The sequence below is a fragment of the Oncorhynchus keta genome, chromosome 8, assembly GCF_023373465.1.
Source record: "Oncorhynchus keta strain PuntledgeMale-10-30-2019 chromosome 8, Oket_V2, whole genome shotgun sequence".
NCBI lineage: Eukaryota > Metazoa > Chordata > Actinopteri > Salmoniformes > Salmonidae > Oncorhynchus > Oncorhynchus keta.
The window spans coordinates 24,901,262-24,925,524 of NC_068428.1; the positions used below are offsets into that span (position 1 = coordinate 24,901,262).

The following is a 24,263-nucleotide window of genomic DNA, read 5'->3' on the forward strand; positions in this document are numbered from 1 at the left end:
GGGCGTATTGAAGTAGTTTTGTGGCCAAAAAAGTGTTATGGGTATTTTTTTAACTATTTCCTGAGCTTTCTTATATCTCTCAGATATAGGACAGACACTTCAAAACATAATTCCTTTTTATTCATTTTTGACGATCTGTTTTGCCATGTAGTAATGTGTTATTCAATGCATTTCTATGAGCTAATAGTAGTAAGGCCATATTCATCAAATATATATTATACCCACAAGGGTCCTAAAATGTTAAATCAAATATCTAAATATATATTCTTAATTCCATTCCTTTACTTTAGATTGTGTGTATTGTTAGATATTACTTGTTAGATATTGCTGCACTGTTAGAGCTAGAAACACAAGCACTTCGCTACACCCACAATAACATCTGCTAAAAACATGTGACAAATATTATTTAATAATGTTTTTTTAGATCGATCCTTGGTATAACCTAAATAATATCCCCCAAACACACACACTCCCCCACCCCCCTCTAGGAACTTAGCTGTCAGCACAAACCATGCCATATCTGAAGAAGGGCACCCCTATTCTGAGCAACACATGCAAACAAACTTTGTGGTCATAGGTCAGCTTGCCAAAACATGAAATCAAGACCCACTTTGGAATATATCATGAACATTGGAGCTGCTGCTTTCTCTTCATTCACATGGTGGACCACTCAGAGAGTAAAATACTTTTTCAAATCCTCATCACCTCTCGATAACTACAATCTAACAACTACTGGTCTACAGTTATAGTGTTTTGACTGCACACTGCCGACTCTAAAAGGTAGCGATAGCATGTCTGTACTTTTTATTTTATTTTAAACTTGACTAATGCTAATAACCATGTTTTACTAAGCTGTATAAGGACTTAATGCATGCATATTTTCATTAATTGCAATTTACACTAAGTTTCCTTCAGCAAAATTACTTTGGTAACCAGCTAGTAAGTTATTGCTCAGATGTATCTTATAACTGCACTCTCTCAAAACAATGGTCTAGAAAACAATGACTTCATTGAAAGAAATGGTTGAATTACTTTTTAAAATTGGATACTGGCATAGTTGCTGCAAAGAAATGACATCAAGAAATGTCATGAATTAACCCTAACCCTAGCCATGTGGTTTGCAATCGACATTACAGTCTAAGATTTTCTGTAATTTCCATTTATGAATGGAATATGATGTAGGAATATGATATAATGAGATTGGTACAGCTAATGTATGTTACGTTATCATAACCAAAAACTAAAGATATACTGCTCCATTGTTTATGTTTATGTTGCCATAGGAGACTTTGTAAACAAATTATGTAAAGCTTCAAATATGCATTTTTCTCTCCCTTAAGCTTTTGACTTCAGTTCCCACTGTCTGTTTCAAATGGGTTCTATGATGTGCATATTTATGTTATATCCCAGCGATAACACTTATCAAGAGCTTGGTGGCAAGTAGAATAAAGGTGTGCTCGTCCTAGACTAAAACAATACACTATATGCCCACAACACTGACTTGTCAAAAAAATATTTGAACTCAAAGTTGTCTTGAATAACCTCTTTGACATTAGTACATGTGCAGCAAATTTCAGCAACTGCTTGTGCAGTCTTTCGCATCTTGTTGACACACTCAAGTTACATGAGTATTACAGGCTAATTACATTTTTTTGGCAATTGATACCAACATTGAAGCTGAAATGTATGCTATAACTTAAATATGGCGCCAATAAAATCTGAATCCTTAATGATCTCTAGTTTTGACTGAAGTCAAATATTGGTTTTCATATAAAATATGTATTTTTTTCCATTTTTAGCAATTTTACTTTGACGTGCACATGCTGTTGGTGATTTTGGTTACGTACTGAATGCAGTTTTAAAAATGCAGTTACATCTTAGTGAGTTTCATTGTCGTGGCTTTTGTATCCTTGCAACCAGATCGACCATATCTGGAGCAATGGTCACCCCTACAGGTTTTGATGACTACAGTCTTTACAGTGTCCTGTCAGATGAGGAGCTGATGAAGCTGGCCATCGATCGCAGCCTCATTGAGGACAACAACTCTATTGGGTCAATTCAATCATCACAATCTGTGGATCGACAACCCAATTACCAGCCAAACCAATTTACGACCCGTGTCAGGCTCCCCTCTGCAACAAGGCACATGTATGACTTTCCCCGAGCCAATCCAAACCCAGCCAACCCACATCCAAACCCATCACCTGCAAACCCTCCATCAGCAGAGCCTATTATGTGAGTCTGTCAACCCTTTAACTTATTTTGACAGTATGTATTCCAGAAAGAATGAGTGTGAAAACAATTATTATTTTGATGAGCATTAAGTTGGTGCACAGGTGTATTATAATTCCAAAATGCCCAACATAGAAATCCGATGGTGAGTATTGATACATTTCCCTAACAGGGACAGCAGTAATAAGGATGTTCCACAAATGTGTGTCCTGATGCTGCTAATGTTTAGCGAGATCCACAATGACACTAAACTGAATGACAAATTTCCCCTTCCTCTTTGCCTATGCTTTAGAGATGCAAGACCTCTGGTGAATGTGATCAAGAATGGGGATTTAAAGGCTCTGAAAGAGATAGTGAAATGCAACCCAATGAGTCTCTTGGCACCAAATGAGGGAGGATGGCTTTCTCTCCACGAAGCTGCATATTACGGTCAAATAGAATGCCTCAAGATTATATTAAGAGGTGAGAGTGAAATAAAGACACGTGTAATTGATTTTATACACACAAGTCTTGATTCTCAGGCAGATCCTTTATCAGTACGTGTTGATTATTTTTCATTTTCTTGGGTCACAAAGTTCTGTTGTCGTTCCTATAGCCCATCCTGGTATGGTGAACACATGTGGTAGTTACAATCAGACCCCACTTCTTTTGGCTGCCGCCTTTCACCAAGTGAACTGTGTGGAGTGCCTTCTGGACAGAGGTGCCAATCCAGACATTGCCAATGAGAATGGAGAAACACCACTCTTCAAAGGTAAATAAATCCTACAGATGTTAGATCTTAACTTGATCACTCTTTTGTCAAGGAGAATTTCAAATGAGCCTCGCTAGTGGCTAAAAATGAGTAGTTCTCTTTCTCTCCATGTGGGGCCAGTCAAGTCATCGGAATCAGGGCTCGCTATCTTAAAAGAATGTTCTCGTTTCCTCAAACACTATGGGCATAGGTCCTATTACTGCAACATTCAAATGTACCAAAAATGTATCTGAAATGCAGCCATACACATCAACAACTGTCAGTTTAATAACACAATATAGATATTGGCAAAGGTGCAAAGTACTTAAGTAAAAATACTTCCAAGTACTACTTCAGTAGTTTTGTGAGGTATCTGTACTTTACTTCACTACATTCCTAAATAAAATGATATACTTTTTACTCCTTACATTTTCCTGACACCCAAAAGTACTTCTTACATTTTTAGCAGGACAGGTAAATGGTCAAATTCACGCACTTATCAAGAGAACATCCCTGGTCATCCCTACTACCTGAGCTGTCGGACTGTGCCTCTGCCTATCCGTAATTTAAAAAACAAGAAAATGGTGCTGTCTGTTTTGCTTCATATAAGGAATTTGAAATTATTTCTACCTTTACTTTTACTTTTGATACTTAAGTATATTTAAAACCAAATACTTTTGCTAAAGTAATATTTCACTGGGTGACTTTTACTTTTACTTGAGTCATTTTCTATTAAGGTATTTTTACTTTGACTCAAGTATGACAATTGGGTATTTTTCCAACACTGGATATTGTTCTCCACTAGGCTTTAACTTAGTGTGTTTAGTGTATCCCAAGGATTCGATTCCGGCCCAAGCTCTTCTGGTGCTAATGATGCAATCCACCTATTGACTTGATGTAGTTACACATTTCAAATATGGACAGTCCAGGGTTAATTTACCCCAGATCTTGACAAGAAATAACCATACCAGACACTTATGAATAACATGAATAATAAAATAATAACAGTCAGTAGGGTAGGCTATACCAAGATTTGTTTCCAGTTAAACAAAGTGCCAGGTAAATACTATATTTCTATAGCAAGGTTTCCATCCAATTGGCGGCAGTTTCATGAAAATATCCGCATGGAGAAAATATGCGCATTTCCCACCAGTGGTATGTTTCCACCAAACGGACTTGTGCGTGATGACAAAGTGCACACAAAATGTACCTTTTCACTTAAGTTTTCATCTACCGAATAAAAATCTGAAGTTCAATGTGTTTACATTACATTTTCAATTCTACCTATAGTTTTTCTACAAACTGTTGCGTTAAATAGCAATTGTGCCTACTCTGTTCTTGACACTTGAGCTCTAGTTAACCGCTGGCAGATACATTTAAGACATTTACATTTACATTTAAGTCATTTAGCAGACGCTCTTATCCAGAGCGACTTACAAATTGGTGCATTCACCTTATGACATCCAGTAGAATAGTCACTTTACAATAATGCATCTAAATCTTAAAGGGGGGTGAGAAGGATTACTTATCCTATCCTAGGTATTCCTTAAAGAGGTGGGGTTTCAGGTGTCTCCGGAAGGTGGTGATTGACTCCGCTGTCCTGGCGTCGTGAGGGAGTTTGTTCCACCATTGGGGGGCCAGAGCAGCGAACAGTTTTGACTGGGCTGAGCAGGAACTGTACTTCCTCAGTGGTAGGGAGGCGAGCAGGCCAGAGGTGGATGAACGCAGTGCCCTTGTTTGGGTGTTGGGCCTGATCAGAGCCTGGAGGTACTGAGGTGCCGTTCCCCTCGCAGCTCCGTAGGCAAGCACCATGGTCTTGTAGCGGATGCGAGCTTCAACTGGAAGCCAGTGGAGAGAGCGGAGGAGCGGGGTGACGTGAGAGAACTTGGGAAGGTTGAACACCAGACGGGCTGCGGCATTCTGGATGAGTTGTAGGGGTTTAATGGCACAGGCAGGGAGCCCAGCCAACAGCGAGTTGCAGTAGTCCAAACGGGAGATGACAAGTGCCTGGATTAGGACCTGCGCCGCTTCCTGTGTGAGGCAGGGTCGTACTCTGCGGATGTTGTAGAGCATGAACCTACAGGAACGGGCCACCGCCTTGATGTTAGTTGAGAACGACAGGGTGTTGTCCAGGATCACGCCAAGGTTCTTAGTGCTCTGGGAGGAGGACACAATGGAGTTGTCGACCGTGATGGCAAGATCATGGAACGGGCAGTCCTTCCCCGGGAGGAAGAGCAGCTCCGTCTTGCCGAGGTTCAGCTTGAGGTGGTGATCCGTCATCCACACTGATATGTCTGCCAGACATGCAGAGATGCGATTTGCCACCTGGTCATCAGAAGGGGGAAAGGAGAAGATTAATTGTGTGTCGTCTGCATAGCAATGATAGGAGAGACCATGTGAGGTTATGACAGAGCCAAGTGACTTGGTGTATAGCGAGAATAGGAGAGGGCCTAGAACAGAGCCCTGGGGGACACCAGTGGTGAGAGCGCGTGGTGAGGAGACAGATTCTCGCCACGCCACCTGGTAGGAGCGACCTGTCAGGTAGGACGCAATCCAAGCGTGGGCCGCGCCGGAGATGCCCAACTCGGAGAGGGTGGAGAGGAGGATCTGATGGTTCACAGTATCGAAGGCAGCCGATAGGTCTAGAAGGATGAGAGCAGAGGAGAGAGAGTTAGCTTTAGCGGTGCGGAGCGCCTCCGTGATACAGAGAAGAGCAGTCTCAGTTGAATGACTAGTCTTGAAACCTGACTGATTTGGATCAAGAAGGTCATTCAGAGAGAGATAGCGGGAGAGCTGGCCAAGGACGGCACGTTCAAGAGTTTTGGAGAGAAAAGAAAGAAGGGATACTGGTCTGTAGTTGTTGACATCGGAGGGATTGAGTGTAGGTTTTTTCAGAAGGGGTGCAACTCTCGCTCTCTTGAGGACGGAAGGGACGTAGCCAGCGGTCAGGGATGAGTTGATGAGGGAGGTGAGGTAAGGGAGAAGGTCTCCGGAAATGGTCTGGAGAAGAGAGGAGGGGATAGGGTCAAGCGGGCAGGTTGTTGGGCGGCCGGCCGCCACAAGACGCGAGATTTCATCTGGAGAGAGAGGGGAGAAAGAGGTCAGAGCACAGGGTAGGGCAGTGTGAGCAGAACCAGCGGTGCCGTTTGACTTAGCAAACGAGGATCGGATGTCGTCGACCGATACAGTGCCGGTAATGTAATCTATCGTACATGATGAGATTATTATGGATAAGAGCGAGAATATTTTCAATTGTCAAACGGCAGTCAACCATCGATCATCATGTCACCAGAATAAGACCCTCAATATTTATTGGAAAGGAGAATCAAGCTCATCGCCATGCACTTCCACCACCCTGTGAAGTTAATCATTATTTGTTTCATCTGTAGCCTAAGAAACTGCATGGTTTCCCAAGTCATAGCGGGAGGTTCACACACCATATCATCATGTGACTTCAGAATTCTATGGCAGATTATTTAAGTGTCAGCCATTTTTGCCAGAATGACGCAATTTATTACAATCTGCCACCATCTACCACAAACGGTGGTCGCAGCGAAAGCTCAAAAGAAAGAACCACTGTATGTTCAGGTTAGAATAATTTGGTAAGCAACATTATTTGGTTTTCTTGCTGGGGAACATAACATAAATAATCCAAAAGTACAGATACTGTATCAATTGTGATAGTCAACTCAATCATCTTTTTCCTGCCAAGGTCATTTACCGGTCATGTCTAGATGGGATACAGATTTTGTCAAATTGAAATCAAAAGTGTATTATATTTGCATTTCAGCAAACCCTAAACCTTTTTCTACGCTTAAACTCATAACTTGCTACATTCATTCTCCCAACTTGCTATGAAAAGTAAATTTGACAAAAGCTGTATCCCTTCTAGACAAAACCGGTTTTACCCTCCATCCTCCTTCTCTTCTGAACCTCTCCTTTTTTGAAGGGTATTACAGCGACAAGCTGTAAATAAAAACACACACATACACAAAAACCTGTGATTTCTAATACATGGCACAAAAAGCTTACTGAGATGACATTTAGGCACAGACAGACAGACAGACAGACAGACAGACAGAGAGAGTCATAGAGAGAGAGAGAGTGCAATGCTGGGAGGATGCTGCATTGGACTGACCCGCTGATCTAGCTAACTTTAGCTAGCTACATGGTTGACTCTGCAGCTAGCTAGCTTAGCCAGCTTACCTAGTGGCAACCTAATGTTTATTGCCAAACTAATTAGTTCGCTATTGCCACACACATCTGATTAATCTGTTCACTCTTTACGCCACAGTTGGCTAGTTGGCTGACAAATATAGATCATATGGGGAGCTAAAACAGGAGATTTAACTTATTTTTCTCCCCAGTTGGTAGGTACAGTCTTATCTCCTCGCTGCAACTCCCGTACGGACTCTGGAGAGGCGAAGGTCTAGAGCCGTGCATCCTCTGAAACACAACGCAACAAAGCCACACTGCTTCTTGACACAATGCCTGCTAAACCCAGAAGTCACCATTATGTTGGAGAAAACACCTTACAACCGTGTGCTACTGCGCTCAGCAAGCTACAGGGTGACTGGACAAGGATATCCCTGCCGGGCAAACCCTCCCCTAAGCCAGACAACGCTAGGCCAACTGTGTGCCACCCCATGAGTCTCCCAGTCATGGCCAGTTGAGACAGAGCCTGGACTCGAACCAGGATCTGTAGTGACACCGTGATGCAGAGTCTTAGACCACTGCGCTACTCAGGAGGCCCCCAATGTGTAACTTTTTATGTGACATTCACGTCGAACATCCATTCCAAAATCATGGGCATTAAGATGGGAGTTGGTCACCCACTTTGCTGCTATAACAGCCTCCACTCTTCTGGGAAGGCTTTCCACTAGACGTTGGAACATTGCTATGGGGACTTGCTTTCATACAGCCATAAAGGTATTAGTGAGGTCGGGCACTGATGTTGGGCGATTAGGCCTGGCTCACAGTCAGCGTTCAATTAATCCCAAATGTGTTTGATAGGGTTGAGGTTAGGGCCAGTCAAGTTCTTCCATACCGATCTCGATAAACCATTTCTGTATGGACTTCGCTTAGTGCACGGCTGAATTGTCATGCTGAAACAAGAAAGGGCCTTCCTCAAACTTCCAAAACGTTGGAAGCACAGAATCATCTAGAATGTCATTGCATGCTGTAGCATTAAGATTTCCCTACACTGGAACTAAAGGGCCTTGCCCGAACCATGAAAAGCAGCCACAAACCATTATTTCTATTCCACCAAACGTTACAGTTGGCACTATGCATTGGTGCAGGTAGCTTTCTCATGGCATCCGCCAAACCCAGATTTGTCCGTCAGACCACCAGATGGTGAAGTATGATTCATTACTCCAGAGACTGTATTTCCACTACTGCAGAGTCCAATGGCGGAGAACTTTACACCACTCCAGCCGACACTTGGTACTGCGCATCTGATCTTAAGCTTGTGTGCGGCTTCTTGGCCATGGAAACCCATTTCATAAAGATCCTGACAAACAGTTCTTGTGTTGACATTGTGGCCTACCACTTTGCAGCTGAGCCGTTGTTACTACTAGACGTTTCCACATCACAATAACAGCACTTACAGTTGACTCGGGCATCTCGAGCAGGGCAGGAATTTGACAAACTGACTTGTTGGAAAGGGAGCATCCTATGACGGTGCCACATTTCAAGTCACTGAGCTCTTCAGTAAGGCCATTCTACTGCCAATGTTGGTCCATGGAAATTGTATGGCTGTGTATGTGATTTTTATACCTGTCAGCAACGGGTGTGACTGAAATAGCCGAATCCACTAATTTGTCCACATACTTTGTGTATATAGTGTATCTTCGAAATGCTTATCTTACTCCAGAAATATATCATATTACAAAGGCAGAAGGTCATTAACGTGCAGTTTATCTTTGATCGCTGATCTGGCTAAGAACCAAAGAACAAGAAATCCTCAGGAGTGAAGACTAGGGATGTGCAGTTCGCAAACAATTCTTACTTTTTGAATGACTCTTTTTACTGACAAGAGTCACAATTAATTTTTTCCAAGTTACTTGTTCATTTTAGTCTGCTGGCTGCAATGAATTCTACAGTAGGATTAATACGTGCTCCTCCAGCTCAGCAGCTACAGAGATGTGCTCCAACCAGTAACTGTCTATCATGTACACAACAGGAAATAGATGTTTAGAACTGATAATTGATCACATGGTGCAAGAACGAATGCTACTCATTTATTGAATGTTACTTGATGGACACAGCTTTTCGTACAACCAAAACACATTCAGCCTGCCTCTGCTCAAAACTCGAACTTGAGAACTAATTGTTTGGGGGCTGCTGCAGGTCGCTAACAATATTGTGCTAATCTCTCTCGTGGCATCAAGCAGTTGCCTTACAGCTCAATCTGAATTCTCCCGCTGCTCTAAGGTCCGTGGATGGAGCATAGCATTTGGGGCGGAGCACGGAGTTAGGGTAGCCAGGCAAGCCGAGCAGTGTCATTACGCCAAGAGTGGTTCACAATCTAGTCCGGTTGTGGCCGCAACTAGACCTCGTTTCAAAGGTATCTATAGACAGCACCAATAACAAGCCCCATATGGTGAGCGAGAGAGTTGTAGAATCATGATTCTTTCGAGTTTGACGTTCATAATTCACCGGTAGGGGGTCCTGCGTGCTCTGGGCATTAGAAATTACTTGAGTAAGAGTATAAGTACAGCCCATAGAGAATAACTAGAAAAGTACTAGTTTCTCCAAAAATTCAAAGGTTAGTAGTGGGCCAGATTTGAACCCATTCCTACTTTGACATATGTATGCCATGGTCACTGGCTGTACCTGCTGGACCACACAGGCACTGAGACAACCAAACATTTAGTCTGACTATTGGTTGCCTTCAACATATAATAAAATAATTGATATAAAAAAATATTTCCCCAAAAGAAAAATACATCTACCCATACAAATATTGACAATTTATTATAATCCACATAAGAATTCACACGAGACACGCAGCCTCCTATATAGGCTACTTGACTGACGCCCAGTGGACCTGCAGACTCAGACTCATTTATTGTATAGCCTACAAACACCGATTCCAGCTGCCCTCTGGCGGCGGTTAAAAATATGAATTATACATTCAAATCCTCCTGCTGCAGGATTATTTTCCTCCTGCGACGAAATGGGTCATATTAAGATCTGACATCTGTAGGTGTTAGCTCTTGGGGCTAAGACAAGTCTCCAGGTCTCAAGCTAGGTTACTGGTCATACTGGTGAAGTCCACCACTGTTACACAATCAGCTTATGTTTTATAAACAGCAATATCCAACAACAATTACCTGTGTTGTTTGTCACAATGCGTTTTCAGCATGCGAGAAGCCCAATGTGGAGATTGTAGACCACCTCCTGAAGTATGGAGCCTCAGTACACAAGGCTTGTGTTCAGGGTGTGACACCTCTCCATGAAGCAGCCGGGCATGCTAACGTGGAAATTTGCCAGATGTTGTTGGAGGCCGGCGCCAAGCTTAATGCAGTCAATAATTACAGGATGGAACCTTTCTATATGGCAACACAGAATGGGGGATTGGATGTGTTGCACTTCTTGATTAGAAAAGGTGAGTCGTTTTCAAATTTTCACATGCCAGTTTCAAGATTATTTTTAATTGATTGTTTTAAAGATGCAGTCTAGGATCGTAAGCACAACAAGTTCATAACATATTGGCCCTGAACTCTACTTTAATGTCCAAACCCTTGTTGATGGGTTTCCTTACATCTTGTAGAAAGTATTATGTTCTTTACAATGGCATGAATATAATTGAAAATAACCATTAAGCATGCAGACCATCTGTTGCTGGTGATGTACATCTACCCATACAAATATTGACAATTTCTTATAATCCACACAAGAATTCACACGAGACACGCAGCCTCCTATATAGGCTACTTGACTGACGCCCAGTGGACCTGCAGACTCATTTATTGTATAGCCTACAAACACCGATTCCAGCTGCAAGTTTTCCTTCATTTCAACATTGTATAAATGTTGTGTATGTTCTTGTATATTGTAGGTGCTGATATAAACTGCCAGGCAAGGAAGGGGGAAACACCTCTGTATGAGGCAAGTAAGAATGGTTACAAGGAAGTTGTGGAACTGCTTCTATCTCATAAAGCAGATGCAAACCGAACAACCAAGTCTGGCCTCCTGCCTCTTCATATTGCTGTCCAGAAAGGTCATTTTGAGTGAGTGCAATTAATTGATTGATTGGTTAATTTAAAGTTTCTCTTCAAGCCAAACATTTCCCTTTCAATTTGATCCCTGTGCTTCCCTTCTGTAGCATTGTGTCCATGCTGATCCCTGCCACCAGCATGGTCAAAGTTCAACGCAGTGGCATCAGTCCCCTCCACCTGGCTGCCGAGCACAACCGGGACTGGATCCTGGAGATCCTTATCGAGGCAGGCTATGACGTCAATTTCCAGCTCGCAGAAGACCGATCCAAAATGTATGAGGACCATCGCAGCACAGCACTCTACTTTGCAGTCTCCAACAGCAACCTAGAGGCGGCTGAAATGCTTCTGGATGCAGGTGCTAACCCCAACCTTGATATGTTAAACCCTCTTCTTGTTGCTGTGAGGCAGGGTTACATGGAAATGATCACCGCTCTGGTGGAGCATGGAGCTAACATGAATGCGTCCATCCCCACACACCCCTGCTCCTTCCCGGCAGTGGTCATGCTCGGTATGAAGTATCTGCACATCCTGAACTATCTGAAGTATCTGATGTCCAATGGCTGTGATGCCCTTTCCTGTTTTGATTGCACATATGGCAGCAAGCCACACCCACCCCTGATAATTTCAAGAAGGGTCAGCATCTTTGGCGAAACTTTGCGCTACGTTATTGATGAGGACGAAGCACGACACAACACTTGCGTCCAGGTAGGTTGGGTTTATGTGCAATGTAGAGGGTTTCCAATTCCATTTCGGGTTGTTCTTTGAATCCAATTTGAACCCTTAATTTTCAGTTCTGTGAGGCAATCTCCGATCCGACAATTAGCCGCTGGGCAGGACCCATCATAGATGTGCTCCTGGATTACGTTGGCCATGTGAAACTCTGCTCCAGGCTGATCGAGAACCTGGATAGCTACAGTGACTGGGCAGGGATCAAGGTGAAAGCAAGTAAGTGAGCTTACACCATAGAGTTACACAATATACCGAAACTTCAGTTCTCAATATTAGAACATGAAAATTGGGTACTAGAATTTTTGTTACTTTTGTTGCTAGAAATATTTAAACGGTTCATTGCTGTTTGCAAAGCAATGTCCATACAGGCTAGAACACTTTACAATGCAAGAAGATTCCGGTAGCTTTCAGCTTTGTAGATTAACTTTCCTTGCCAGCTTAAAGCCAACATGAATTTACTACCCCTGATAATACGCAAACCATAACTCAAAATGTGCTGATTTCAAAGCTGATTGCCACCAAAACATTATTAATTCACTTAATAGGTCTCTCGCTCACGTCTCTCCCAAAGATTATCTATTGCCTCAGTGAACTGACTCTGATGATTCTTACTCCGAGCTGGGGTAGTTTGTTTCACGTCTTACTGGCCCTCAGCCTGTGCAGCAACTTGCAATTGGGGCGGAGTTAGCCGGTTTAGATAGTGGTGAATGTGCTGCTAGCAAGGAAAATCTGGGGGGTGCATGCGAACATAAAGAACAAACAACTGTTCATGATTCGACTCGGTCACAAAGATGCAGGCACACTCAGATCAAGAATTTTAAGCATTGTGAGTTTTGATCATTGCTGTGAATGCAATATAAGTGGGTAAATGCTCATTTACAAAATAAAAGGGTGCGTAAACACTATTGCAGAAATTATAAGGTGCATAAATGGCATTTATGTGTGTTTATCCTCTACTACATCTCTGATTGTGTCATGGTCATCTAGAAATTTTGTCTAGATCCTGGTTTGTCCCAAGGACGTCTTCCCCATGGGTGATTTTAGGATGCTGTCAGGACATTCTGTCTTGGTCCCCTAGAGATTTTTGTCTAGTTCCAGGGTTGTTCCGAGGACATCACCTGATGGTCCCAAAGAAAAGTGCAAAGATGCATGAGAAAGCTCTCGTCATGAGCTGTTCGGCCATTACAGAAAACCACATACCAGATTTTTAAAACGTCTTAGGGATAACACCCATTTTTTCAATTTTTGCCTAAAATGACACTACTACCTGTAGCTCAGGCCCTAAAGCAAGGATTTGCATATTCTTGGTACTATTTGAAAGGAAACAGTTTGTGGAAATGTGAATTGAATGTAGGAGAATATAACAGAATAGATCTGGTAGAAGATAATACAAAGAAAAAGACAAACGTTTATTTTCTACCACCATCTTTGAAATGCAAGGTCCCAGTTCTAGCCATGGTTGTAATTCCAATGGTGTCCACAAGATGGAAGCACTGTATATGCAAAGTTTCAGACAGATAACTTGAAGTATGAGCGTTCTCCATGACATTTAGTGTGAAGTCACCCAGGTACATTTGGGCAAATCGTGAAGCAGACCTTTGCATTTATATTACATTTTTCTGAAAGAATATCATCAAATCTGTATACTTGGACTTTGATTTAGCTTCTCCAGTATTAGTAGCCATATTATAAGTTCAACATGTGCAAAACAACCAGTTTTCATAACTTCATAACTCTGAATATTCTAATAATTTGTGTCCAAAATGAAAAGGCATGCTGTCGTACAAGGTTAGTAGCTACATTTTACGACAGATACATGGTTTCCGGATACTCCCGTAAAGCCCAGCACATTGGCTATCTAGCTAGCACCGATTGGTGCTTATTTGACAAAGTTAGAGTCATTCAAGTGAAGACCGCCCACGTCATCGGCGTGCCATGAAGGCGTCGCTCTCTGACCAAATATGATGTCCTATAGGATATAGTACACCCCTAATGATATAGTGAAGTCTGGTTATTTTCTAGGATCTACATACGAACGCGATTTGACTGGTTGAAACAACGTTTAGGGTGAGATTTTCACATATTCCTTTCTTTGCAAATTGAACGAGTAGAAATACAAAATCGATCATGCATGATATATGGACCTTTTTAGGATATGAAAAAGGATTTTATCTAACCAAACGACACTTCATGTTATCTCTGGGACCCTTTGGATGATAAATCAGATCAAAATTTCAGAATGTAAGTATACATTTCACCTTCAGAGGTGAACGTATCAAACCTATCACGATGAAAAAAGTGTTTTGTTGTTAGGAGCTCTCCTCAAACAATAGCATGGCATTTTTTCACAGTAATAGCTACTGTAAATTGGACAGTCCAGTTATATTAACAAGAGTTTAGCTTTCAGCCGATATAAGACACAACATTTGTTGTTTCTCCCAAATCTAGGATCTTGACACAAGGCGCTGCATGATTTACAACTGCCCCGTTGATGGGAATGCCGATCCCTATTAACAGGGTCATTAGCAATAGGGAAAAAAATGAATTTCTTGCTCAACATCAGGGCGTCAGATAAGAATGAGACTACCTCGTCCATAAAGTGACCATTAGACTTGCCAACTTTCAGACTAAATACGCTTGTAGATGCAACAGTTTTGATAAAATGTATAATTTATCGCTCTCGTGTGCTCAATAAAAACTAATGGGGTGATACTATTTTGCTGCATTTTGAACAATGCTAACATGCTTTTAACAGAGTTCTGTCTAAAACCGGGGCCAACAACTTGGTTGCTCAACAACACAACTGGCAGCCTGTAACTACTGTAGATGTTGTTGGTATGTTGGTATTCAAGCTGAGGATAATCAACAAATGCGTACAGATAATTGGTCCGACATTAAAAAAAATGGGTTGGTTGTTATTAGTTATTCTTGTCATTATAAACGAACTTTGAAATATGCATTTTTCAGTCATTGAGTCTATGGCCAAATTTCAACTGCGCACACATTATCAATGAAGAAAGCATTATATCAGAATGATATGCTTTTAAGCCTCTTAATATAGGAAAGAGGAGCAGGATTGTAGTGCTGCCAGAGCGTGGGGGAGCAGTGTACCCTCACTTTTTTCAATTTGAGATAACACAGAGCTGGTAAAACTATTTCTGGAACATTTATTCTGATAAATCCTAAATACATTCTATTTAATTACCACAATTTCCATGAAAATCGATAAATAGCCTATGTAATGTAAAGCACACTAGGTAAATGGTGGTTTCTTCCCTGTCTTCTCTCTGGTGGTGTCAAGAATGATGAACTATAGGTGTGTACTGCGATGGTCGGTCATAGGCTTGACCACTTTGGCCAATCAGAACATTGAAAAATGATAACCAGCAGTTCCTATCCCGCCTGGGTGGCAGGTAACCTTGTGGTTAAGAGCATTGAACTGGTAACCGAAGGGTAGCTGGTTTGAATCCCCCGAGCTGACTAGATGAAAAAATCTATGGATGAGCCTTTGAGCAAGGCACTTAACCCTAATTTCTCCTGCAAGTCGCTCTGGATAAGCACGTCTGCTAAATGACTACAATGCAAATATAAAAACATAAGAAGCCGCCTGTTCAAAACCACAAGCATTTAAAGGTGCAACTGACAAGCAGTCCAAGCCCACATAGACCTGACAAGTCAGGCAAACATCCTGCAGAGAGAGCTGGCCAGAGCCTCTCAATTTGTTTGCTTCTCCCTCTTGTGTGCCTCCACCATCAATGGCTTTAGGAACTTTGTTCACAGTAGGGGAGAACATGTGCATGTGAGGTCATTCCACTGCTTAACTGTACAAGTGGAGGCTGGTGGGAGGAGCCATAGGATTATTATTATTTGACCCTGCTGGTCATCTATGAACATTTGAACATCTTGGCCATGTTCTGTTATAATCTCCACCCGGCACAGCCGGAAGAGGACTGGCCACCCCTCATAGCCTGGTTCCTCTCTAGGTTTCTTCCTAGGTTCTGGCCTTTCTAGAGAGTTTTTCCTCGCCACTGTGCTTCTACACCTGCATTGCTGGCTGTTTGGAGTTTTAGGATGGGTTTCTGTACCGCACTTTGTGACATCCGCTGATGTAAGAAGGGCTTTATAAATTTGATTGATAGGAGGATGGGCTCATTGTAATGACTGAAATGGACTGCTATCAAACATATGGGAACCACATGTTTGACTTCATTCCATTGATTCCATTCCAGCCATTACAATGAGCCCATCCTACTATAACTCCTCCAACCAGCCTCCTTTGAATTGTACATACCCTGCAGCTTGGCAGAGTAAGAGGGGGTTTAGCCAAATTAAACTAATCATCAGACCAATGAGATCCAGGTTCCAAATTCACTGTGTGTCTCCTTGATGTTCATAAAACTCCATGGACCCCGTCTTGCGCAGAAGAGTCCAGAACGATATGTGACCACTTGGTCACATTGATACTTTTCTTCTGAGGTCACCCAAACCAGAGAGGCCACAGCAAAGCCCAGGGAGCCTGACCCTCTCTGGAAGATGCTGTAGCCCTGCTTGGGATATTTAACCTACATTGGCTATTGGTTGAGACACAGGGCCCGTTCTAGCTTGGTATGTCAGGGTGGGCAAGTGGAAATGTGAATTGGGGCAAGTTGGAGGTAACAATGCATTACGATTCTAGTTTACTAAGATGCATGAATACACCACACCAAAAGATGGATTCTTGTTGTTTGTTCCTGAACTGGCTGAATGGCAGAGCTATCCTTCAGACTTCCTTCAGCACCACATCCATTGCAAAATTCTGGGGCTGTCCTGTCAGCACCACAAAGGGACTCAATCGCTTAAAATAACAGTCATCAAGATCTGTTGCCTATGCTTAATAGTCCTACTCATCAGTTATAATTATTATTACAAATAGAAGTTGAACACTTCTCGCAATGGTAGGGAAAGGAAAGGGAAAGGTTGCACAACTGAATGCATTCAATCGAAATGGGTCTTCTGCACTTAACCCAACCCTGTTTAGTAAAGTTAGATCAAAGCTGAATCGATGTCTCGCAAGTTCACATAATAATTAATTTAATAATAATAATAAATTTGCATTTTACATATAATAACACAGCATAGTAGACCTGCAGTGCCTTCAGAAAGCATTCATACACCTTGACTTATTCCACATTTTGTTGAATTCAAAATGGATTAAATGTATGTTTTTTCTCACCCATCTACACACAATACCCCATATTGCATTCAGGGCAAAGAGTTACATTTTTGTCTCATCAAACAACATATTCTTTTGCCTAATGCTCTCAGTCTTTCGCATGCCTTTTTGCAAACTCCAGGCATGCTGCCATGTGCCTTATTCTTCAGGAGTGGCTTCCACCACTCTCCCATAAAGCCAAGATTTGTATTCAGTGCTGTCGAGACTGTTGTCCGTCTGGCAGGTTCTCCCATCTCAGCCAAGGAACTCTGTAGTTCTGTCAGGGTCATTGAGTTCTTGGTCACCTCCCTGACCAAGGTCCTTCTTGCCCATTTGCTCTGTTTGGTCGGACAGACCACTGTGCTCTTGGAAACTTTCAAAACTCTAGAAATGGTGTTATACCCTTCCCCAGATATATTCCTCATCACAATTCTCTCATGGGGATCTTCGGACAGTTCCTTGGTCTTTTGCTCTGACATGCACTGTCTAATTTTTGTTTTAACATTCTTCTTCTTCTTCTGTGGGTTTTATGGCGGACCACAACCCAAAAAGGTGTATGGCTGCCACCAACTGGACGGGTTGAAAAAAACAAGGTAAAAATGACATCCGTACATGATAGGGAAAACTAAATGATTCCACCCAAATAAATGTGTAAATTGACAAAAACAAATCAAAACTCCCACTTCTTCATTTCTTAAAATCTCCATATCTCCCTTCTCGGGCTCTAGGTCCTGAGAGGATTGTGCGGCTTGCGACAATACTCCATTCAACTCCTCCTCCGAGAAATCTTTCAGTTCCAGGTACCGCTCCGCCGCATCCACAATGATGTCTATTCTCCTGGACCTTCTCTCCACCTTGGCAGTGCCATTAATCACCATAGCTATAAAGGCCACAAAGTCCACCTTCTTAACCTTTAAAATACCTTGGTCCTGATGGTTAAAGGCAACCCCTGCAGCCTGCAGTGAAGGCCTATCCACCACAATGGACTCTTCATGAGCACCATTCAAAGCCTCAACCCGTTAAACAGCCGCTGTATATGAAATGTTCTGGACAGCCCTGAATTTGGCCACCTCGATATCTTTTACCGTTGTCAGGCATTCCAAAGAGGTGGCTTCATGGTTCTCACTACTATTGCGACATATCACATTTTCATCACTTTTAAAACACATGACATTATCTTTTCCACAACTTGGACCTCTCGGCTTCTCCCTTCTGCAAACACTTGAAACATGTCCAAAAGCTTTACAGTGATCACACTGCATTGGTCTTGGGATAAATACTCTGTAGTTTATACACAACATGGATAACGTGGATTGAGACGCATCCAATGCAAAAAAAACGAACAGATTTTTATGCCGATTTTTTTATCATGATGATTTGATCTACACGGGGATGCGGACATGGGCTCCAGGGGGTTGTTAAGCATCTAAATAATGACATAGATTCAGGCCATAAGGGAAGCATGATGTAAGATGCAAACCTGGTATTCCAACTGATTATAGGTTACTAAAGCCAACAACATACCACTGCGCCACAGAGTTTTGATAAAAACAGTGGAGGGAAAAAAACATATCTGATAATCGTACTCTGCAATTTATTGCTGTCCAGCAGATGTCACTAATTTGCATTGTGAACAGATAATGAAGCTGAGTAATTAACCATTTTTCAGCACAAGCACAACTTGGCCTTCAGAAAGCCTTGGTTTATGATCACTAGTGAAGATGAGCCAACTGAAGATTGCAGCAGACTATGTATTGTTCCTCCCATCTGTTACTTGCACTCATGTTAGCTTTTTCAAAAGCTTTAAAACTGGCAGCAATTGTGTCGAGGCTCAGATCTGGGGAAGGGTACCAAAGCATTTATGCAGCATTGAAGTCCCCACGAACACAGTGGCCATTCATCCTAGAGATGGCAACCCTACTAAACTGAGCAATTGGAGGAGAAGAGCCTTGGTCAGGGAGGTGACCAAGAACCCGATGGTCACTCTGACAGAGCTCTAGAGTTCCTCTGTGGAGATGGGAGAACCTTCCAGAAGGACAACCATCGCAGCAGCACTCCAATCAGGCCTTTAGTGTAGAGTGGCCAGACGGAAGCCACTCAGTAAAAGGCACATGACAACCCACTTGGAGCTTGCCAAGAGGCACCTAATGACTCCCAGACCATGAGAAACAAGATTCTATGGTCTGATGAAACCAATATTGAACTCTTTGGCTTGAAAGGCAAGCATCACGTCTGGAGGAAACCTGGCATCATCCTTACGTGAAGAATGTTGGTGGCAGCATCATGCTGTGGGGATGTTTTTCAGCGGCAGTGACTGGGAGACTAGTCAGGATCTAGGCAAAGATGAACAGAGCAAAGTACAGAGAACTCCTTGATGAAAACCTGTTCCAGAGTGCTCAGGACCTTAGACTGGGGGCGGGGGTTCACCTTCCAACAATACAACTATCCTAAGCACACAGCCAAGGCAGGAGTGGCTTTGGGACAAGTCTCTGAATGTCCTTGAGTGGCCCAGCCAGAGCCCAGACTTAAACAGATCGAACTTCTCTGGAGAGACCTGAAAATAGCTGTCCAGCAACTCTCCCCATCCTACCTCACAGAGCTTGAGAGGATCTTTAGAGAAGAATGGCAGAAATTTCTCAAATACAGATGTGCCAAGCTTTGTAACGTCATACCCAAGAAAACTCAATGCCGTAATCGCTGCCAAGGGTGCTTCAACAAAGTACAGAGTAAAGGGTCTGAATACATATGTAAATGTAAAACTGAGGGGGAAAAGGGGGGGAAATTATTTAATTAATTTTAGAGTAAGGCTGTAACGTACTTAAACTAAATGTGGAAAAAGTCAAGCAAGTGGTCTGAATACTTTCAGAAGGCACTATAAATAAATGTTTTATATAGAGAGACCCGTTCCAAATGGACCAAAGGACAACAAGACTCGTTCCATATAGACCTGGTCCGATCCAAACCTGGTCTGCTCCGATCCGAGTGAGGGAAGCAGGGGTCCATACTGTGTATGTAGGCTACTGTGAGTGTGAGCAACTGACACGGGGTGCAGGGAGGAGGGAGAGAAGAAGACAGCAACCAAAAAAGCCAACTCGCACTATAGTACACTAATAGTTGCAGTAGTTAGGTTATTTCACATCCAAAATGATTACGTAGGAGCTGTCTTGACTGCGTCAAACCGGAAAAGGCTAGTTAATCTTGCTAGCTAGCTAGGCTAATTGAGGCTGCATGCACTTTCTCGTCCTACACAGTTACAAACAACAACAACTACATTCAAAATATTAAGTTAGCAGCCTACCTGTAACTTTTAATTCCATCACTTTAATTCCATCTTCCATTGATTAGATATCTCCTAACTTTTGCTACATAGAGGCTCTATGTCTGTAGCCTATTTCCACTTTGATGACTTACGCTTGGCCAAAACAAGCTACACGTGCCACTCTAGTGAAAAGGAAGAGCAGCAGCGTAAATGACGATGATCCTAATGCTTTGTACAGTCAGTGTACATTGAACTACATTTACATTACAATTTATCCATTCAGCAGACGCTCCCATCCAGAGTGACCTACAGCTAGTGCATTCAGCCAAGGGAGACATACACATATCCCTGTCGTATCCCAACCACGTATCACATACATAATACAATGTCAAATACAATATAAAATGCTTAAAAATGTCTGTGTCTATTCACAGTTCCCGTCGTGCTGCAATGTATTCTTTCAGTTTTCTGAATCAGTTTTTATTGCTAGCTTGAGTTACCTGGGGTGGTAGAGAGTTCCATTTAGTCATGAATTTATTTAATACAGTGTGTTTCCCAGCCACTGTTCTGGACCTGGAGACTGTGAAGAGACGTCTGGTTGCATGTCTTGTGTGATACCGATGAGTGTCTGAAATGTGTGCCAACTGCTTGAACAGACAGTTCGGTACCTTCAACACATCAATACCTCGCACAAAGACCAATAATGATGCAGTCAATCTCTCCTCAACTTTGAGCCCAGAGAGATTGACATGCAGGTCATTTATATTCGCACTCCATGTACATCTAAGAGCAATATGTGCTGCTTTGTTTTGGACCAACTGTAATTTGCTTATGTCCTTCTTTGCCACACCTGACCACACAGCTGGACAGAGGTCTAGGATTCAAGATAGCACTGACCATCTGTAACTGCTTAGTGGGATCTCATTGCTTGCTTGTGCTACCTGTGCTCTGTGAAAAGAATATGACATACTTCTAACTTGGTTAGGTATAAATGAGACCGTTTATAAACATCAACTGTTTTAGACAAAACAAATGTAACCAAGCAAGATAAAATGACGTTCAATCAATACTGATTACGTGGTTACCACAGGGTTAGCAGCGTAATGGTTATCGTTACCACCCGGAGACCAGAAGATTGGGGATTTAAATAGCTGAACACAGTAAAGTCTATTATCCCACCGAAGAGTATGAATTAGGCTGCTTGAGAAGTTTAAATCCTAAGCAATCTGCCTACACATAGTTTGAAGTACAATAGACCAGCATAGCTACAGTTGTACGCCAAAGCTGTGTGCTAGAAAACCTTGGTAGAGCATGGGTGGAGTAGGCATTGCGGTGTCCATGTGAACTTCCTTTATTTTTCAGGCTTCAGACCAATGCCTACTTCTCACTTAAAACACAGTTTTTTGTTTTTAATCATAGGTCATTAATGTGTAGGGGACTTCTGACTGCAAATACTACAGACTTTGTGGTGCAGCAAAAATATAACTGTATCCCAGTAAAGAGATTGTGTGTTCAAATCCCAGGTGGGGTGATATTGAAAAGTCAGTACTAAGGGATCATGTAAAATGTGAACATATTTTGATTGATTAAGTATTTGTTTGACTATTGTAGCTGAACAGCAAACCACTTACCTTAAAACCCCATACAATTTCATTACTTTACTTGTAATGGATTGGGACACCTGGAACCATCACATGATGTCCTGACAACTGGTAAAACAAATGTCTTGAGAACATCTTACAAATGTCCAAACATGGTCCTCGATGAAATCCTGGTAACTTACAAGGAACGACACAAAGGTCCCCCAGAGAACATTCCCTTTGGACCATCATGCAACATCCTAATAACTAGTCAAATGTAAATCCTGAAAAGGTCCTGAAATGGTCCTTAGTGATGACCTGGTAACTTTCAGGGAACTACACAAAGGTCCCCAGAGAAGGTTGCCTTGGGACGATCATGCAACATCCTAATAACTAGTCAAATGTACATCCTGAAAAGGTCCTGAAATGGTCCTTAGTGATGACCTGGTAACTTTCAGGGAACTACACAAAGGTCCCCAGAGAAGGTTGCCTTGGGACGATCATACAACATCCTAATAACTAGTCAAATGTAAATCCTGAAAAGGTCCTGAAATGGTCCTTAGTGATGACCTGGTAACTTTCAGGGAACTACACAAAGGTCCCCAGAGAAGGTTGCCTTGGGACGATCATGCAACATCCCCTTGACCATCATGAAACGTCCCCTTGTGGTCATTGAATGGCCCATGGATAACATCCTATCAGAACCAAGTAGGAACCTTTTCGAAACGTTCCCTACGGGGACCTGCGACCAAACCGGAACCTGTGCTGAACGTGTTCTTAGTGTCCCAAACTTAATGTTATGTTTTAATATTCCTAGAACGTTCTCAGAACGTCAGTGGGATAACATCTTGCCAAAACTCTTAAAGGGACCTATTGAGAACATAGCCAAATGTCCTTAGATGGTCCCCTGTTTGCTGGGATACAACAGTACTATAGTTTTTTTTCATGTTGGTTAATAAGCAACTTTGCACTTTCAGTGCCACCACATTCACTGATGCAGTTGTGCAGACTGAAGATCCATCAGCAGGTTGGAATCCCCAGACTGAGGCACATCGACACCCTGCCGCTCCCACCAAGACTAATCAAGTTCCTCAACTATGAAAAGGTACATTTCCAGGATGTCTAGGAATTTATTTTTGTTTTGTTGACTCTAAGTCCACAGATTCCGTGACTTGTTTTCAATAAATGTGATTGTTTTGCATATTGTAAGTCAGTTGAGATGAAGGGGGAATGTTTCTTTGCACAGTTGTGTACTGCATAATAGGCTTGATTTGATATTACAATGGCAGGAGTAACATTTGAATGAATCTATTGTAAATGATGTGTAAATGTAACTATTTACTTACTTATTCCTATTCGATTATCAACAAAATAGGCAAACAAATAATGCATGACTGGCTACTGCTAGCCTGAAGAAAAATTGTGTGACTTGCTTCAGCTGGTCAAAAGTATTGTTATAGTAGTCAAAGAAGAAACTCTGAGACTGTCCATCTAAACAGTGTGACAGGATTATATCTTTAGCAAATGTTGGTTACAGACATAACAATGTTGAATTAATGTTTATGTAGGATTTGTTTTGTCACTTAAGGTGTTAGGGGGCAGATCTAATTGGATCTAATTGGAGAGGTAAGTTTACTCAAGTAAACAGCAACTGACAAATGAGTTGTTTTCGATTTTTGTTTTGTTGACTCTTAAGTCCACAGATTCCGTGACTTGTTTTCAATAAATGTGATTGTTTTTTATATTGTAAGTCAGTTGAGATGAAGGGGGAATGTATCTTTGCACAGTTGTGTACTGCATAATAGGCTTGATTTGATATTACAATGGCAGGAGTAACATTCGAATGAATCTATTGTAAATTATGGGTAAATGTATGTACTTGTAGGTATTTGGGTTTGGTTAGCAATAGCAACTCTGACTCTTATTGCTTACTAAGTTAATTGTTTACCCTGCACAGTGAGATTTTATTTGACTAAAGTACAGTGAATTTGCCTGTATCAGAAAATAAACCACAGCTTGGAATGCTTCTCAGGCAATCAGATTGTTTGGCCAGAACTATCCATTATATAGTTGAATATAGTGATTTCAGTACTGCATTGTGTACAAAGGTCTGTTGCCACAGGTGGGTGGAATTATTTCAGTGTTTAATGTTTTTAAAAAAGTTCATTTTTCTATGAATATTGCAGATTTATTGACAGACTCATGTAATGCTAATGATATCATCAGTACTTGCTTGCAGTAGAGCCATACAATGTCAAACACTGTATAAATAAAGTCTTAAAGGAAAACGATATTCATTAGTCCATTGTTGATACAG

General features: G+C 41.9%; 1 protein-coding gene across 1 annotated transcript; it reads left to right on the forward strand.

Annotated features, from left to right (window-relative positions):
- Nucleotides 1-581: 581 nt before the first annotated feature.
- LOC118387050 (ankyrin repeat and SOCS box protein 2-like) lies at nucleotides 582-24,229 on the forward strand. Its single transcript, XM_035775164.2, has 9 exons — nucleotides 582-780; nucleotides 1,921-2,235; nucleotides 2,525-2,694; nucleotides 2,828-2,983; nucleotides 10,329-10,574; nucleotides 11,028-11,199; nucleotides 11,295-11,892; nucleotides 11,979-12,132; nucleotides 22,924-24,229. Exons 2-9 carry the CDS (start codon nucleotides 1,940-1,942, stop codon nucleotides 23,070-23,072), a joined length of 1,941 nt encoding a protein of 646 aa, XP_035631057.2. The 5' UTR covers nucleotides 582-780; nucleotides 1,921-1,939; the 3' UTR covers nucleotides 23,073-24,229.
- The last annotated feature ends 34 nt before the right edge of the window (nucleotides 24,230-24,263 follow it).

What these genes read in the sequence shown, in the direction of transcription:
- LOC118387050 (XM_035775164.2), top strand. Translation starts at nt 1,940, where the DNA reads ATGGTCACCCCTACAGGTTTTGATGACTACAGTCTTTACAGTGTCCTG. An exon ending in GACACAACACTTGCGTCCAG is followed by an intron (nt 11,893 to 11,978) that starts GTAGGTTGGGTT and finishes CTTAATTTTCAG; the next exon opens with TTCTGTGAGGCAATCTCCGA. An exon ending in AGGGATCAAGGTGAAAGCAA is followed by an intron (nt 12,133 to 22,923) that starts GTAAGTGAGCTT and finishes TTGCACTTTCAG; the next exon opens with TGCCACCACATTCACTGATG.